We start from the raw sequence: 15904 nt of genomic DNA on the forward strand, positions 1-15904 counted from the left end.
TTGGACAAGTGTAACTAATAAAGTGGCCGGTGAGTATAAGAACTAAAAAAGATATCTGGGTAGGTGAGAGACAGAGCATTAACCACAAAAAAACAATAAGTATGTGTCAAATGCTCGTCTAAACAGATCTGTTTTAGCTGTGATTTAAAATCTCCTATCTCAGTGATGGATTGTCCTTCTGTTGGTAAAGAGCTCCAGAGCTTAGGAGCAAAAACAGCAAATGAGCAGTCATGGACAACCATGTGTTGGTAGGTTTACAGCTGTGCCACATTGTTTTTTTATTTTCAGATGATGGACTGAGAAGTGCTCTGTGAAATGTAAAATCTTCAGCTTGAGATATTGTTTTATAATCTACAGTAAAACCTCTCCAAAACCTTACCTCTGACCTGTCTGCTCTTTGCTTGCTCTTCATGATGTTGTTTGTTAGCACAGCTTTGTGGCCTTTACAGAAAAGCTGTATTTAAACTGAGATTGCATTACACACAACTGGACTCTGTTTACTAATTAGAAAACGTCTGAATGCAGTTTAAAATAAATATATCTAGGGGTATTAGAGTAAAGAGGGCTGAAAACAATAATTTCAAATTTGTTTTTATTAAAACTACAGATTTTCTTTTCACTTCACAATCATGCGCTACTCTGTGTTGGTCTAGCTCATAAATTTCAAATCAAATGTGTTGAAGTGTAAGTTGAGCATATAAAAGCTGGACCTAAGGAAGAAAAAAGTCTAAATGTCTTTGGCAGAGAAAAATAGATTCTGTGTCAGGAAAACACATTATTCATGTATTTCATCCCAACATGAGAGGCATGTGAGCTCAGGTGGGTATGACTCTACCCTGTTTACCCTCTCCTCTTTGAAACGTGTCCTCTGCCCCTCTGTGAGTGTTGTGTGTGAGTCAGTCATGAAAGCGAATACTTTAACCTTGTTCACCTCAATTCCTCTTCACCTCTTCCTCTTTCCTTTGATTTCTTCTCCATTCCCTTTTCTATTCTCTCTCTCCTTTAGTAAGGGTCTAATTAATGGGGGACTCTTCCGAAAGTGTTCTCGGAAATTTAGCAGGTACTTACAGTAGCATCTTCTCTGCCCTGGCCGCAGCCAAGTATCTTAAGTGAACGACTGACTAATGGCATGAAGGAGAACAAATAAAACCAACCTTCCGCAAACAAATCCCCTTGGTCCTTTTTATCATAAAAAATGTTTTGTCTGAGACGGCTACGTTTGCCTGCTGCTTGCTGAATGCAAATCAGACTTTGGCTCCAAGTTATGAATTAAAGGGGAATTACATTAAAAACAGACATTTTAGGATGTCACAGAATGATGCTTGTCATTACTTTTATACTTTGAAACTTAAAACCTTATTAACTGCAATAATATTTTGAGCAAGGTTTTAAAGTCAGTCAGTCATTTTCTACCGCTTATGCCATAGTGGGTTGCGGGGGAGCTGGTGCCTATCTCCAGCAGTCTATGGGCGAGAGGTTTTAAAGTCAAAATCTTTATTCCCCTTTATTTTATGTATTTTTGTATATTATTTAGAGCATTTCAAGCTTTAAATCAACCCTCATATGCTTTGTTTTGAAAGAGCCAGTGTTTATTGTAATCATTTAATAGTGGTCATGGTTTTTAAGAAATAGGAAAGCAAATAAACAACTTGACCATAGACCAGAGAGTTGCATTTTTATTGTTTGGAAGATATTAATAAAGTTGAGTCATTTAGAAGTTAAGTATTCAAAAAGCAGTTGGGGGAGGACTAGGTAATACTGTACTGGTCCTTCTCAAAATATTAGCATATTGTGATAAAGTTCATTATTTTCCATAATGTCATGATGAAAATTTAACATTCATATATTTTAGATTCATTGCACACTAACTGAAATATTTCAGGTCTTTTATTGTCTTAATACGGATGATTTTGGCATACAGCTCATGAAAACCCAAAATTCCTATCTCACAAAATTAGCATATTTCATCCGACCAATAAAATAAAAGTGTTTTTAATACAAAAAACGTCAACCTTCAAATAATCATGTACAGTTATGCACTCAATACTTGGTCGGGAATCCTTTTGCAGAAATGACTGCTTCAATGCAGCGTGGCATGGAGGCAATCAGCCTGTGGCACTGCTGAGGTCTTATGGAGGCCCAGGATGCTTCGATAGCGGCCTTTAGTTTTGGGTCTTGAGTCTCTCAACGTTCTCTTCACAATATCCCACAGATTCTCTATGGGGTTCAGGTCAGGAGAGTTGGCAGGCCAATTGAGCACAGTAATACCATGGTCAGTAAACCATTTACCAGTGGTTTTGGCACTGTGAGCAGGTGCCAGGTCGTGCTGAAAAATGAAATCTTCATCTCCATAAAGCTTTTCAGCAGATGGAAGCATGAAGTGCTCCAAAATCTCCTGATAGCTAGCTGCATTGACCCTGCCCTTGATAAAACACAGTGGACCAACACCAGCAGCTGACACGGCACCCAGACCATCACTGACTGTGGGTACTTGACACTGGACCTCTGGCATTTTGGCATTTCCTTCTCCCCAGTCTTCCTCCAGACTCTGGCACCTTGATTTCCAAATGACATGCAGAATTTGCTTTCATCCAATAAAAGTACTTTGGACCACTGAGCAACAGTCCAGTGCTGCTTCTCTGTAGCCCAGGTCAGGCGCTTCTGCCGCTGTTTCTGGTTCAAAAGTGGCTTGACCTGGGGAATGAGGCACCTGTAGCCCATTTCCTGCACACGCCTGTGCACGGTGGCTCTGGATGTTTCTACTCCAGACTCAGTCCACTGCTTCCACAGGTCCCCCAAGGTCTGGAATCAGCCCTTCTCCACAGTCTTCCTCAGGGTCCGGTCACCTCTTCTCGTTGTGCAGCGTTTTCTGCCACACTTTTTCTTTCCCACAGACTTCCCACTGAGGTGCCTTGATACAGCACTCTGGGAACAGCCTATTCGTTCAGAAATTTCTTTCTGTGTCTTACCCTCTTGCTTGAGGGTGTCAATAGTGGCCTTCTGGACAGCAGTCAGGTCGGCAGTCTTACCCATGATTGGGGTTTTGAGTGATGAACCAGGCTGGGAGTTTTAAAGGCCTCAGGAATCTTTTGCAGGTGTTTAGAGTTAACTCGTTGATTCAGATGATTAGGGTCATAGCTCGTTTAGAGACCCTTTTAATGATATGCTAATTTTGTGAGATAGGAATTTTGGGTTTTCATGAGCTGTATGCCAAAATCATCCGTATTAAGACAATAAAAGACCTAAAATATTTCAGTTAGTGTGCAATGAATCTAAAATATATGAATGTTAAATTTTCATCATGACATTATGGAAAATAATGAACTTTATCACAATATGCTAATATTTTGAGAAGGACCTGTAACTGACAAGCATTAGGGCTTGCCCTAGAAATCCGTGTATGTCTTTGGTCAACAGTGTCTCTCAATCAGTTTGTGTTTAGTCGCCATCATGACAATCTGTTGTACTGGCCAATGGGGGCCCCACCAGTTTTATTAACACCACAGACTTTAAATTGGTTATGAACTACAGCAACCCCTATACATTTTGCAGCAGACCCCACTTTGGAGTGACACAAGCTGCTGGCAATGCTAGTGCGTCTGACCGGATGCAAAGATGCTGGTAGGGACAGGGTTAAAACTAAAATACAGGGTTGCTATGCAGTGGGCCAGCCGAGGCTAGCCCACTGCCCCATAGACCTCCAGAGACGCTGAGCCTCCGATAGGCGGGACAAAGCTCAGCATTTTTGCTTTGCTATTGAACTCACTGTTTAAAGCACTGTGAAGCTGCGGGAATGAGTGAGAGGAAAGCCGCGTTGTTACCAGTGATAAGAAGCTGATTCTGAACAAAAGTTGAGCGTTTTGTAGCGCTTATTTAGTCAATGACATGTACACACAACAGTATATATTTGATCACTTATTTTTGGACATTTTAGGGGAAGCTGAGCTTCCCTTGCAGTCATAGAGCAATCGCCACTGGTAAGAGCACAGTCCCCTGTGGTGCTCCTGTGCTGCTAACTATCTGGTTAGACAACACACAACCTTTCAGTCTCACAAACTGTGGTCTGTTTGTCAGGTAGTCTTTGATCCAGGAGATTATTGAAGCCTCCACCTGAGTCTTCTGGAGTTTCTGACAAAGCAAATCAGGTTGGATTGGGTTCAGTGCATTGGGGAAATCAAAGAACATAAGCCTCACAGCTGCCCTAAGGTAGACTGTCAGTCAGCCCCAGGGCACCCTGACATCCTTATTGAAGTGGGATGTCACAGCAACAGATCTATAGTCATTGAGGACTGATGGGTGAGTTTTTTTGGTAACAAGACAGGAGTTATTCCACAACACTGGAACCTTCTTCTGGGCCAGGCTAGATGAAGAAGTGCTGCAGAATCCCACAGAGCTGCTCTGCACAGGCCTTTAAGGGCCCTGGGGGTGACATGATCTAGACCTGCAGCCTTATTCCAGTTCAATCTTTCCAGTTGTCCCTTCACCTGACTTCTTGAGACACACACGTGGAAAGGGGAGGCAAAGGGAGCATCAGCATCTTCTGATTTGGTTGAAGGCAAACATGTAGAAGCAGAAGGTTCCATGGCTGAGGTGGAAGATAAAACATTTGAGGTGTGACAGAAAAGCTGTGGGTCTAAGGAGGGTGGGATGTCTGGGATGTTTGGCTGTGAGCAGGAGAGAAAGGTGGTGAGCCAGACCTATTGAAGTGTTTAGTTCATTTGCTCTGTCCAGACATCCATCGGTTCGATCGTCATTCTGCTTGAAGCCTGTGATCTCCATCCTTGGCCACACATCTCTGATATTGTTTTGCTGAAGCTTGCTCTCCAGCTCTTCTTGTACACCTCCTTGTTGTCTCTTATCTTGAGTTTAAGTTGCTTCTGTATACTCTTCAATTCTCTGTCTCCCTCTCTGAAGCCTCTTTTTTTCTTTTCAAGTGGGTCCTTCAGGTCAGCATCTCACCATTCTGGTGGGGATGGTGTTATAGTTTATATAGTCACACTCAGTCATGGCATTGATGTCCTATCCATGTGGCTGGGACAGTGCATCCCAGGCTGTAGCCTCAAAGCAACCTCGCAGCTTCCTGTGACTATCTTCCAACAGTTCTTTTTATTACAGGTTGCCTCTGAACAAGGGGCTTATATTTTGAGCAGTGAAAAACAAGATTGTTATCTGATTTGCCTAGAGCAGGTCTTGCTTTAGAGATGTATGATTCCTTGACATTTGCATAAAACTAATTTTGTTTTCTCTGGTAGAGCAACTGACAAAATGTTGAAATGTTGGAAGCATAGCAGAGAGTGAAGCATGGTTAAAATAACCAGATATCACCACAAACACATTGGGGTGTTGCGTGTGTAGCTTAGAAACAACTGAGCTTATGGCATAACATGCAGTATCTGCAACAGCTAAAGGTGAAACGTAAACCGTTGCCAAAATAACACTAGTAAACTCTCTGGGCAAATAATATGGATGAAAACTTATTGCTTACAGTTCAATACCTGGACTGCAGAGACAACACTTTACAGTAACATGTCCTGAATGTCACCATGTGTTGTTCACAAGTGCTGCTAAGTCCACCTCCTTTGCATTTGCCTCTCCACTTTAAATCTCTGTCCGCTCGTATGGTCAGAAAGCCAGGCAAAGAGTCACTGAAGTTATAGGCATCTATGCACAGTCACATTCAATACATTAGAATATTGTTGAAAAGTAAATTTATTTTTGTAGCTCAGTTCATTAAGCAAAATACTTTATATAGATTAATTATACACCGACTGATGGTTTTAAGTATTTATTTCTGTTAATTCTGGTTATAACAGCTAATGAAAACGCAACATTTAAGACAAGAATATTATATACAGAAAGGTGGACCTAACAAAAAATAAGTTTAATAACTGCTTAACCTCTTAAGCCCAACTGGCCCGCTAGGCCACACCCCTTTTGGTGGTCTATAAAACTAGGTAAAACTCCACCATTTTCTTTTTCTTAAATATATCGCAAGAGGAGGCTTTTCTTCACAAAACAATTTCCCAAATGAGTTTTACACAAATACCTTTTAGTTTTACAACAGCTTAAACACAGGCGATGACATTTTAAGGTCACTCAGACATTGCTGACTCTGTAAACACAACGGTACAAAATGTACTTTTCATTTTGCAGCATCCCCACATGTCTCATACCACAACAAATTAGAGACACTCAACAAGGCATAACTTGTCTTTCTAGCACCTTCTCTGGTGATGTAATTGGCTTGCACATTACAATCTGCTGGTTGCTGTCCGCCGGCTGCCAGCTTGCATGCTACTCCGTTAGCTTCGAGTTATGTTTTCAACTGTGAATTTTGATGATACACAGGGTAAATGTCAAAATCAAAGGCTGTCATATGCAATAGGAATCCTACAATGGAAATCAGCACTTTCCTTTTTATGAGGTTTGAGGTAAAAAACACATTTGGGAAAGTTTTGGCAGCCTTTGCCTAACTGCCATTTCCACCTGGCACATTTCCCTCTAAACCTTTAGTGGAGCATATATGCTTCAACTTATTCAGTCCGAATTTGCTGTAGTTATAGTGAAGATGTGGATGAATGCAACTTGGGGGTTCTCCTAGGAACTCCAAAGGGTTTCCATAGTGTTTTGCAATGTTCATTTAGAAAAACATTTGACGAGGCTCAAAAATGTTTCTTTGTTTAATCACAAATAAATCAGACATAGTAACAGTTATAATAGTGGTTCCACTGGAAAAATATTTTGTCTTACCTTTACACAGGTACTAAAAGTTGGCATGTAGGCCTTTTGCTGTGGAGCTATACTTGATTTATTTAAAAGGTATGTAATTTGAGGCGGAAATTGCTCTAAAACCCCTTAGGGCTTAACAGGTTAAAAGGTATTTCTAAAAGGCACATTTAATTTGACAATCGAGCCTATTCTCATTTCTTGAATAAGACTTTACATGTTGTGAACATGGCTTGGGTAAAACTGAGCTACGGGTCAAAAAAGGGATTTACAGGGGTTGGACAATGAAACTGAAACACCTGTCATTTTAGTGTGGGAGGTTTCATGGCCTGGTAGCCAGTCTTCATTGATTGCACATTGCACCAGTAAGAGCAGAGTGTGAAGGTTCAATTAGCAGGGTAAGAGCACAGTTTTGCTCAAAATATTGAAATGCACACAACATTATGGGTGACATACCAGAGTTCAAAAGAGGACAAATTGTTGGTGCACGTCTTGCTGGCGCATCTGTGACCAAGACAGCAAGTCTTTGTGATGTATCAAGAGCCCCGGTATCCAGGGTAATGTCAGCATACCACCAAGAGGGATGAACCACATCCAACAGGATTAACTGTTGACGCAAGAGGAAGCTGTCTGAAAGGGATGTTCGGGTGCTAACCCGGATTGTGTCCAAAAAACATAAAACCACGGCTGCCCAAATCACAGCAGAATTAAATGTGCACCTCAACTCTCCTGTTTCCACCAGAACTGTTCGTCGGGAGCTCCACAGGGACAATATACACAGCCGGGCTGCTATAGCCAAACCTTTGGTCACTCATGCCAATCTCAAACGTCGGTTTCAATGGTGCAAGGAGCGCAAATCTTGGGCTGTGGACAATGTGAAACATGTATTGTTCTCTGATGAGTCCACTTTTACTGTTTTCCCCATATCCGGGAGAGTCACGGTGTGGAGAAGCCCTAAAGAAGCGTACCACCCAGACTGTTGCATGCCCAGAGTGAAGCATGGGGGTGGATCAGTGATGGTTTGGGCTGCCATATCATGGCATTCCCTTGGCCCAATACTTGTGCTAGATGGGCGTGTCACTGCCAAGGACTAGCAAACCATTCTTGAGGACCATGTGCATCCAATGGTTCAAACATTGTATCCTGAAGGCGGTGCCATGTATCTGGATGACAATGCACCTACACACAGCAAGACTGGTGAAAGATTGGTTTAATGAACATGAAAGTGAAGTTGAACATCTCCCATGGCCTGCACAGTCACCAGATCTAAATATTATTGAGCCACTTTGGGGTGTTTTGGAGGAGCAAGTCAGGAAACGTTTTCCTCCACCAGTATCACGTAGTGACCTGGCCACTATCCTGCAAGAAGAATGGCTTAAAATCCCTTTGACCACTGTGCAGGACTTGTATGTCATTCCCAGGACGAATTGACGCTGTATTGGCCGCAAAAGGAGGCCCTACACCATACTAATAAATTGTGGTCAAAAACCAGGTGTTTCAGTTTCATTGTCCAACCCCTGTATGTGACTTTAAATGTGACATTGCTATTAGCAGACAAGATGGTCTAAGTGTTTCAGAAACTGCAGATCTACTAGAATTTTCAGGCATAAGCATCTTTTGGGTTTACAGAGAATGGTCAGAAAATGACAAAGTATTCAGTGGAGGAAAATGCCTTGTTAATATCAAAAGGAAGAGAATGGACAGTCTAATTTTATATTATAGAAATCCAACCAAATTTAAAATAAATTCTTGTAACTACTATGCAGGTATGCAGAATGCCATCTCTGAAATGTACATGCCAAACCTTGAACCAGCAGAAGGCCACACCATGTGCCACTACTGTCAGCTAAGATGAGAGAAATACAGCTATTATTCACAGAGAATCAGCAAATTTCGACAATAGCAGATTGGAAAAACATTGCCTGGTCTAATGAGACTCAATTTCACCTGCAACATTCAGATGTTATAGTCAGAATTTGGTGTCAGCAACATAAAGGCATCCATCCTTGTTTCAAAGGTGGTGGTATAATTGTATTTAATGGTGTTCGAAATAGCTCAGACCCACATACAGAGAACACTCAGGAAGAGGAAGTAAAATAAAGATTGTTTATTGAAGATATAGTCAGAAACGGAACAAACGAAAAGAGAATGGATGAGTACAGGTAACGGAGGGAAAAACAAAACTAAGGGCAAATAGTTATTTTGATAGCGAGATCGGCTTACTGAGTTATGATGGTCAGGTTGCCAGGAGGATTGAGATTCAGGATCCAGGTCTTAGCCAGGTATATCCGTAGAGAGTTCACTTGGTGCTGTTCTGTGGAGCTCAGGTTACCATAAACGAGTTCGATGTGCGGTGGCTTACGTTGGAGGGTGGACAGGGTACGCTTGTGGCTTGGCTCAGGAGACGAAGAGGACAGGAAGCTGCCAGCTTGATGCGAATCCAAACAAAGGTAGATCACAGGATAGGAATCCTCAGAACGAAGACAGGCTTGATCATCCAGAGTAACTTTCAGAAACATAGTCCAGAAAACTCAGTGACATAGATCCAAAGCTTAGGCTTTCAAAATCTGCAGAGGAGCAAAAAACAAAGTTAAACGAGGTCAAAGTACGAAGCATAACTTGGAGTGTTGCTAGAGTTTCTACCACTGTGGTAAAACACTCTCGCATTGAAGTGCTTGCAGCCTCCTGCTGAAGTACTCCTCCTGGCAATCAGTGGAATAAGTCGCACCTGTCACCCTGCACACCTGAGAGCTTCAGCACCACTTGAGAATGAGCACATGTAGCAAGCACAAAAACACAAACCCAGATCCTGACACTTAGAGCCCTTAGAGACCCTTAGAGTGACCTTTAGAGCCTTAGACCGTTAGAGACCCTTAGAGTGCAAATAAACATAAACATAACTAAGTGCCACAGAGTATTGTTAGGACCAAATCCATCCCTTAACAACCACAATGGTACCTATCTTTTGATGTCTACTCTTAACAGGATAATGTACTTTGTCAGCCCAATATGGAACAAAATATCAGAGAAACATTAATGACACCATGTTGAATTTCTGCCATGAAGATTTAACCCAGTTCTGAAGACAAAAGGCAGTTCAACTTAATACTGATAAGTTGTACTTAATAAATCAGCTGGCTGGTGTACATACACTCCTACTAATATTTGATTAAAAGTCTCTCAACAAGTTGGACCTCAACTACATAAATCTTTTGCCATAAACAAGCTTTTGACCTATTTCTGGTTGGGTATTTGAGCACTCTTCTTGACAGAACTGGTAGATCGAGTTGGTGTCCTGACACTGATCTGACTTTTAAGCTTTTACTCACATTTTCAAGAGGGTTGAGGTTTGAGCAACTCCAGAAGGTTTATGTTAGCCTGCTTTAGCCCTTTCCAAAATCAATTTTGAGATTTGTTTGAGATCATTTTATCAAGTATGTCAAAGTTTCAACAATCTAGCTGTCACTGGCAGTGAAATAACCCCAAAGCAGGATGCTACCACCACCATGCTTCACCATTTGCATAGTGTGTCAATTTAAACTTCAGCACACAGTTCTTCTTTTAAAATAATCACAATTGTATTCAATCATTCCAGCCTGGAAAAGACAGTTGAAATTAATCATTAGAACACCAAAATTAATGCCACGTGTGCTAATGATGAGTGTTTGTAAACTAACCACAGCTGGAGATGTGCTGGAAATGTGCATATCCCTTTCGCTCTTGTCTTTTGCATTGCATGCTGGCCTCTATTCATTAAGTGCAGTATGACTCATGTTTTGCATTCACACCTTTTAATTATTGAATATGTGAACCTAATGTGGGAAAAAAATCTTCTGTTTCTAAGGTTGCTGATGCTATGAGCTTTTTATTCTTAGTGAAAGATTAACTGAGTGATGGGAACAAATACTAGTAATAAAGATTGCACATTAGTAGGTCTTTTATAATTTCAACACAACATGAATTACTAATAATGAAAGAAATGGAATTTGTCAAACAGCCTGTGAAGGATTGAGATCTCCTATTTTCTTTTGGCGAAAAAAGCAATGGGAGGAAACAAGATTTTAAGGAAAGATATAAAAGTAAACTAAGCTTTTCTCAGTACTGGTGTCATTTGTTTAATGTGGACTCAAAATTAATGTGGTGATAATGTATTAACGTTACCATGCTTCACATATCAACTTTAAAAATCTCATTAAGTCTGTTTTGAAGAGAGAATAGATTAATCCATTATCAGCTCATCGGGTGGGATTGCTTTGCAGCATCTCAGGATCCAGCGATGAGGGGTTTTATTTTCTGGTGGCTTGGCGGCCAGTCTGGCTCTGTTTTAGTGTTTTGTAAAGTTAAATGGATGTTCTAAGGGAAAAGATGAAAACACTGGTCTTTGTATGTGCTCTGAACGTTTTCACTATCTGAGGAGAAATGATTGTTGACAGCATCTATTGTTTCTATTCTTTCTTGTCTCCAAACACATATCTCTGTCAACTCCCATCTTTAACTCTCTCTCTCCTTATCTCAAAATTTCAAATCTCTCCTTTCCTTAAAATCCTACTTTTGTCTCTTTTTCTCCCTCTCTCCATTCACCAGCTTATCCCCTCTCTTGTTTTTTTCACCCATCTCCTCAGCCAAAAGCTGAGCTTTAAGGAGCGGGTCCGGATGGCGAGTCCTCGAGGTCAGAGCATGAAGGTTAGGCAGACATCCATCAATGATCGCCAGCGCTGTTCCCCTGGCAACGAGGTGGTGGGCAGCAGTGAGCTGATGGGCGGGAGCCCCGCCAAGGTGCAGAAGAGCTGGAGCTTCAACGATCGGACCCGGTTTAGGCCGTCGCTCAGGCTGAAGAGCCAGGCTCGCACTGCTGCCCCAGATGGTGAGCACAGCACCAAGCAAATGCTGACCTGGATTCTTTTTCTTACAGCACCAACACCACAAGGGGCTTTAATTTTTCATCAAACCACTGGAACTATGTCAAATTACCCAAATGATTTTGATGTTTAGGTGATTTCAATTTTGAAAGATTTTTTTAAGAAGACGGCTGGGTTAAAATCAAAGATCCAGTCAGTCAGTCATTTTCTACCGCTTATTCCATAGTGGGTCGTGTCGAAGCTGGTGCCTATCTCCAGCAGTTTATGGGCAAGAGGCAGGGTACACCCTGGACAGGTTGCCAGTCCATCACAGAGCAACACACAAACAACCACACACACACACACACACATCTAAGGGCAGAGTAACCAATTAACTTAACTTGCATGTCTTTACACTGTGGGAGGAAGCCAGAGTACCCAGAGAGAACCCACGCATGCACGGGGAGAACATCCAAACTCCATGCAGAAAGACCCTTGGCCAGGAATCGAACCCAGGACCTTCTTGTTGCAAGGCAACTGCGCCACCATGCAGCCATCAATGATGCATTGATTCAATATTTGTTGCCAGTTTCCTATCATTGAATTTCCAATAGTGATTTAGGACAATTGTAATTTGTCCTTCAACATTATAATTACAACATTTAATACAGGTCCTTCTCAAAATATTAGCATATTGTGATAAAGTTCATTATTTTCCATAATGTCATGATGAAAATTTAACATTCATATATTTTAGATTCATTGCACACTAACTGAAATATTTCAGGTCTTTTATTGTCTTAATACAGATGATTGTGGCATACAGCTCATAAAAACCCAAAATTCCTATCTCACTAAATTAGCATATTTCATACGACCAATAAAAGAAAAGTGTTTTTAATACAAAAAACGTCAACCTTCAAATAATCATGTACAGTTATGCACTCAATACTTGGTCGGGAATCCTTTTGCAGAAATGACTGCTTCAATGCGGCGTAGCATGGAGGCAATCAGCCTGTGGCACTGCTGAGGTCTTATGGAGGCCCAGGATGCTTCGATAGCGGCCTTTAGCTCATCCAGAGTGTTGGGTCTTGAGTCTCTCAACGTTCTCTTCAAAATATCCCACAGATTCTCTATGGGGTTCAGGTCAGGAGAGTTGGCAGGCCAATTGAGCACAGTGATACCATGGTCAGTAAACCATTTACCAGTGGTTTTGGCACTGTGAGCAGGTGCCAGGTCGTGCTGAAAAATGAAATCTTCATCTCCATAAAGCTTTTCAGCAAATGGAAGCATGAAGTGCTCCAAAATCTCCTGATAGCTAGCTGCATTGACCCTGCCCTTGATAAAACACAGTGGACCAACACCAGCAGCTGACACGGCACCCCAGACCATCACTGACTGTGGGTACTTGACACTGGACTTCTGGCATTTTGGCATTTCCTTCTCCCCAGTCTTCCTCCAGACTCTGGCACCTTGATTTCCGAATGACATGCAGAATTTGCTTTCATCTGAAAAAATTACTTTGGACCACTGAGCAACAGTCCAGTGCTGCTTCTCTGTAGCCCAGGTCAGGCGCTTCTGCCGCTGTTTCTGGTTCAAAAGTGGCTTGACCTGGGGAATGCGGCACCTGTAGCCCATTTCCTGCACACGCCTGTGCACGGTGGCTCTGGATGTTTCTATTGCAGACTCAGTCCACTGCTTCCGCAGGTTCCCCAAGGTCTGGAATCGGCCCTTCTCCACAATCTTCCTCAGGGTCCGGTCACCTCTTCTCGTTGTGCAGCGTTTTCTGCCACACTTTTTCCTTCCCACAGACTTCCCACGGAGGTGTCTTGATACAGCACTCTGGGAACAGCCTATTCGTTCAGAAATTTCTTTCTGTGTCTTACCCTCTTGCTTGAGGGTGTCAATAGTGGCCTTCTGGACAGCAGTCAGGTCGGCAGTCTTACCCATGATTGGGGTTTTGAGTGATAAACCAGGCTGGGAGTTTTAAAGGCCTCAGGACTCTTTTGCAGGTGTTTAGAGTTAACTCGTTGATTCAGATGATTAGGTTCATAGCTCGTTTAGAGACCCTTTTAATGATATGCTAATTTTGTGAGATAGGAATTTGGGGTTTTCATGAGCTGTATGCCAAAATCATCTGTATTAAGACAAAAAAAGATCTGAAATATTTCAGTTAGTGTGCAATGAATCTAAAATATATGAATGTTAAATTTTCATCATGACATTATGGAAAATAATTGACTTTATCACAATATGCTAATATTTTGAGAAGGACCTGTATATTTCTTTCTGTCATCATGCCATGAGCAGTCATGGATTATTTAAAGTAGGAACAGAGGCAAGATTGCATAACCTGTGTCATAGCAGATGCTGTAAACCAGAGTTTAAATATTATTTTAACGCATGATTATTATTTGGATTCAATATTTTAAACTTTCTTTTAAACCATATATTGGCAATGAGCACAGTTAGCAAGGTTAGCATTGTTTAATGTAAACAACAGTTTCGCTGTTTAAGAGAATTTCGACCCTTACTTTAACTCTGAGATTTCCAAAAGGTAGCCAACATTTCCAAATCTAATGTGTTTCTCAACAGGCAGAGGCTGAAAGCTCGAGAGGATAAAACACAGCAAGTTTGCTGTATTTAGATCTGGCTTCCTGGTACTTACTTAAGTTGGCAGAAGGGTGACACACATCAGGAGCACCCTGTCACATAACAGCTCTTTTGAGATGTGTATGACATGACCAAACCTGTCAAAGTATAAAATGATAAAAAAAAAAAAAAAAAGGCTAGCACCACCAAAGTCTAGCTGTCTGCTGTAGCAGCCCATTACAAACAGCTTCTTCCAACTTCCACCATCTCTGATTTTCCTCTGACTTGAATTTTAAATGCCTTACTGATACTGAAAGTCACTCTGAGTGTTCTTCCCTCAGTAACAACTTCCACACTTACTCCTTTTCCACCACTGCAGTTCGGAGCCCGTTCTGGTTCTTGAACTTGATTTCAAATGGGTTACACGTATTTCCACCAACAAAAATAGGTTCCAGAGCATAAACTCTGGTTCAACTTGGGCACCACAGAATAGTTGGTTCTTCTGTGTGAACCATTATGTTACCCATGGGCAGGTCGAAGATGTAGACAATAGAAGCAACAAGTACATCAGTGAAGACAAAGAATGTACTGTATAAACATTATTTATACAGTACAAGCACTGTATAACTACTGTCCGTTACACTCATGGATGCTGAACATATGAAAATAAAAACATCGTACATAGCATTGTTTTTGCATTTGGCCGACATCGCCTTTTTCCGTATTATTTATGGATTTATGCATGATCTCTTTTTGCATTAGAAGTAACACTGGGTGGAGCTCAGCAAGCTCTGCTGTCTCACTGTTTATGACTCATGCTAAGTTCCCACAACTGGTGGAAAGGAGTGTCGATACAAAACACAAAAGTTCAAAGGCATGTGAACTGAACCGAATTGGTTCAAGAATGAGAGCTCGTTCGGTGGAAAAACGCTGAGTGTTGTGATCAGCACCACCAGGTAGATTATACATATTATATGTTCACTTATCGGACAAAGGTAGGGTAAAAATGTATTTCCAAATCAGGTCCCCAGTCAATTTCTTGCTGGATCTCTGTCTAAACTTAGCATACAGAGAAAAACACATTTAAAGTTCTTTATTTAGATGATCTCACTTGATTTACATATATAAGAGTGCTTGGAAACTACTACACTGACAATTTGCAATACGTTTTGTGGTTAAAATCTTTGTAAATAATAGAGTTAATAAGACTTAATGCCTTACTCTTTATGTACATCTTAAAATCTGTGCTACAGTGATCTGTGCTTAAACAGCTGATCAGAAAATATAAGTCAGTGTATATGAGTCACTACTATGCTGTGTGGACTATCAAACACATTACTACAAGGATTGTGGCACAAACAAGTGCATTTTTACATTAGTGAAAATATCAGATTTGCATGTTTTTGTCGTCACATTCACCTTCTTCAGTGAGACTGACAAGCAGATCTGAACTCTGCAAACCAAAGTTCAGATGAAGAAAATTAAGGTTTTAAAATGAAGGTGTAAGGGTTCCAATGAAACGCTTTTGGATGCGCTGTCATAGACCAAAACCAGGAGTTTGCTAAAGGTAAAAAAATATATATATTTTATTTTTTTAAATCCACATATTTCTAGTATTTGGTAAACAGTCATCACTACCAACAAATCATGGCAGATTTTGATAAAACTACCGTTTTGCATAAAACTACCATCCAGAAGTTGTTTGTAATTCAATCATTTTCCCCTTAATCCAGTTTTTTTCATGAATG

At 41.1% G+C, this 15904-nt stretch overlaps 1 protein-coding gene across 1 annotated transcript in view; it reads left to right on the plus strand.

Moving 5' to 3' along the window:
* The window catches only part of LOC124859190 (potassium voltage-gated channel subfamily KQT member 4-like), a 199685-nt gene that overhangs the window by 165428 nt on the left and 18353 nt on the right, over positions 1-15904 (plus strand). The window contains exons 10-11 of the mRNA XM_047351814.1: positions 1007-1060; positions 11349-11590. Of these exons, the coding sequence (XP_047207770.1) occupies positions 1007-1060; positions 11349-11590 (296 nt within the window). The remainder of the gene's footprint in view (positions 1-1006; positions 1061-11348; positions 11591-15904) is intronic.

Source organism: Girardinichthys multiradiatus, chromosome 22 (genome assembly GCF_021462225.1).
Source record: "Girardinichthys multiradiatus isolate DD_20200921_A chromosome 22, DD_fGirMul_XY1, whole genome shotgun sequence".
In the NCBI taxonomy this organism is placed as follows: domain Eukaryota; kingdom Metazoa; phylum Chordata; class Actinopteri; order Cyprinodontiformes; family Goodeidae; genus Girardinichthys; species Girardinichthys multiradiatus.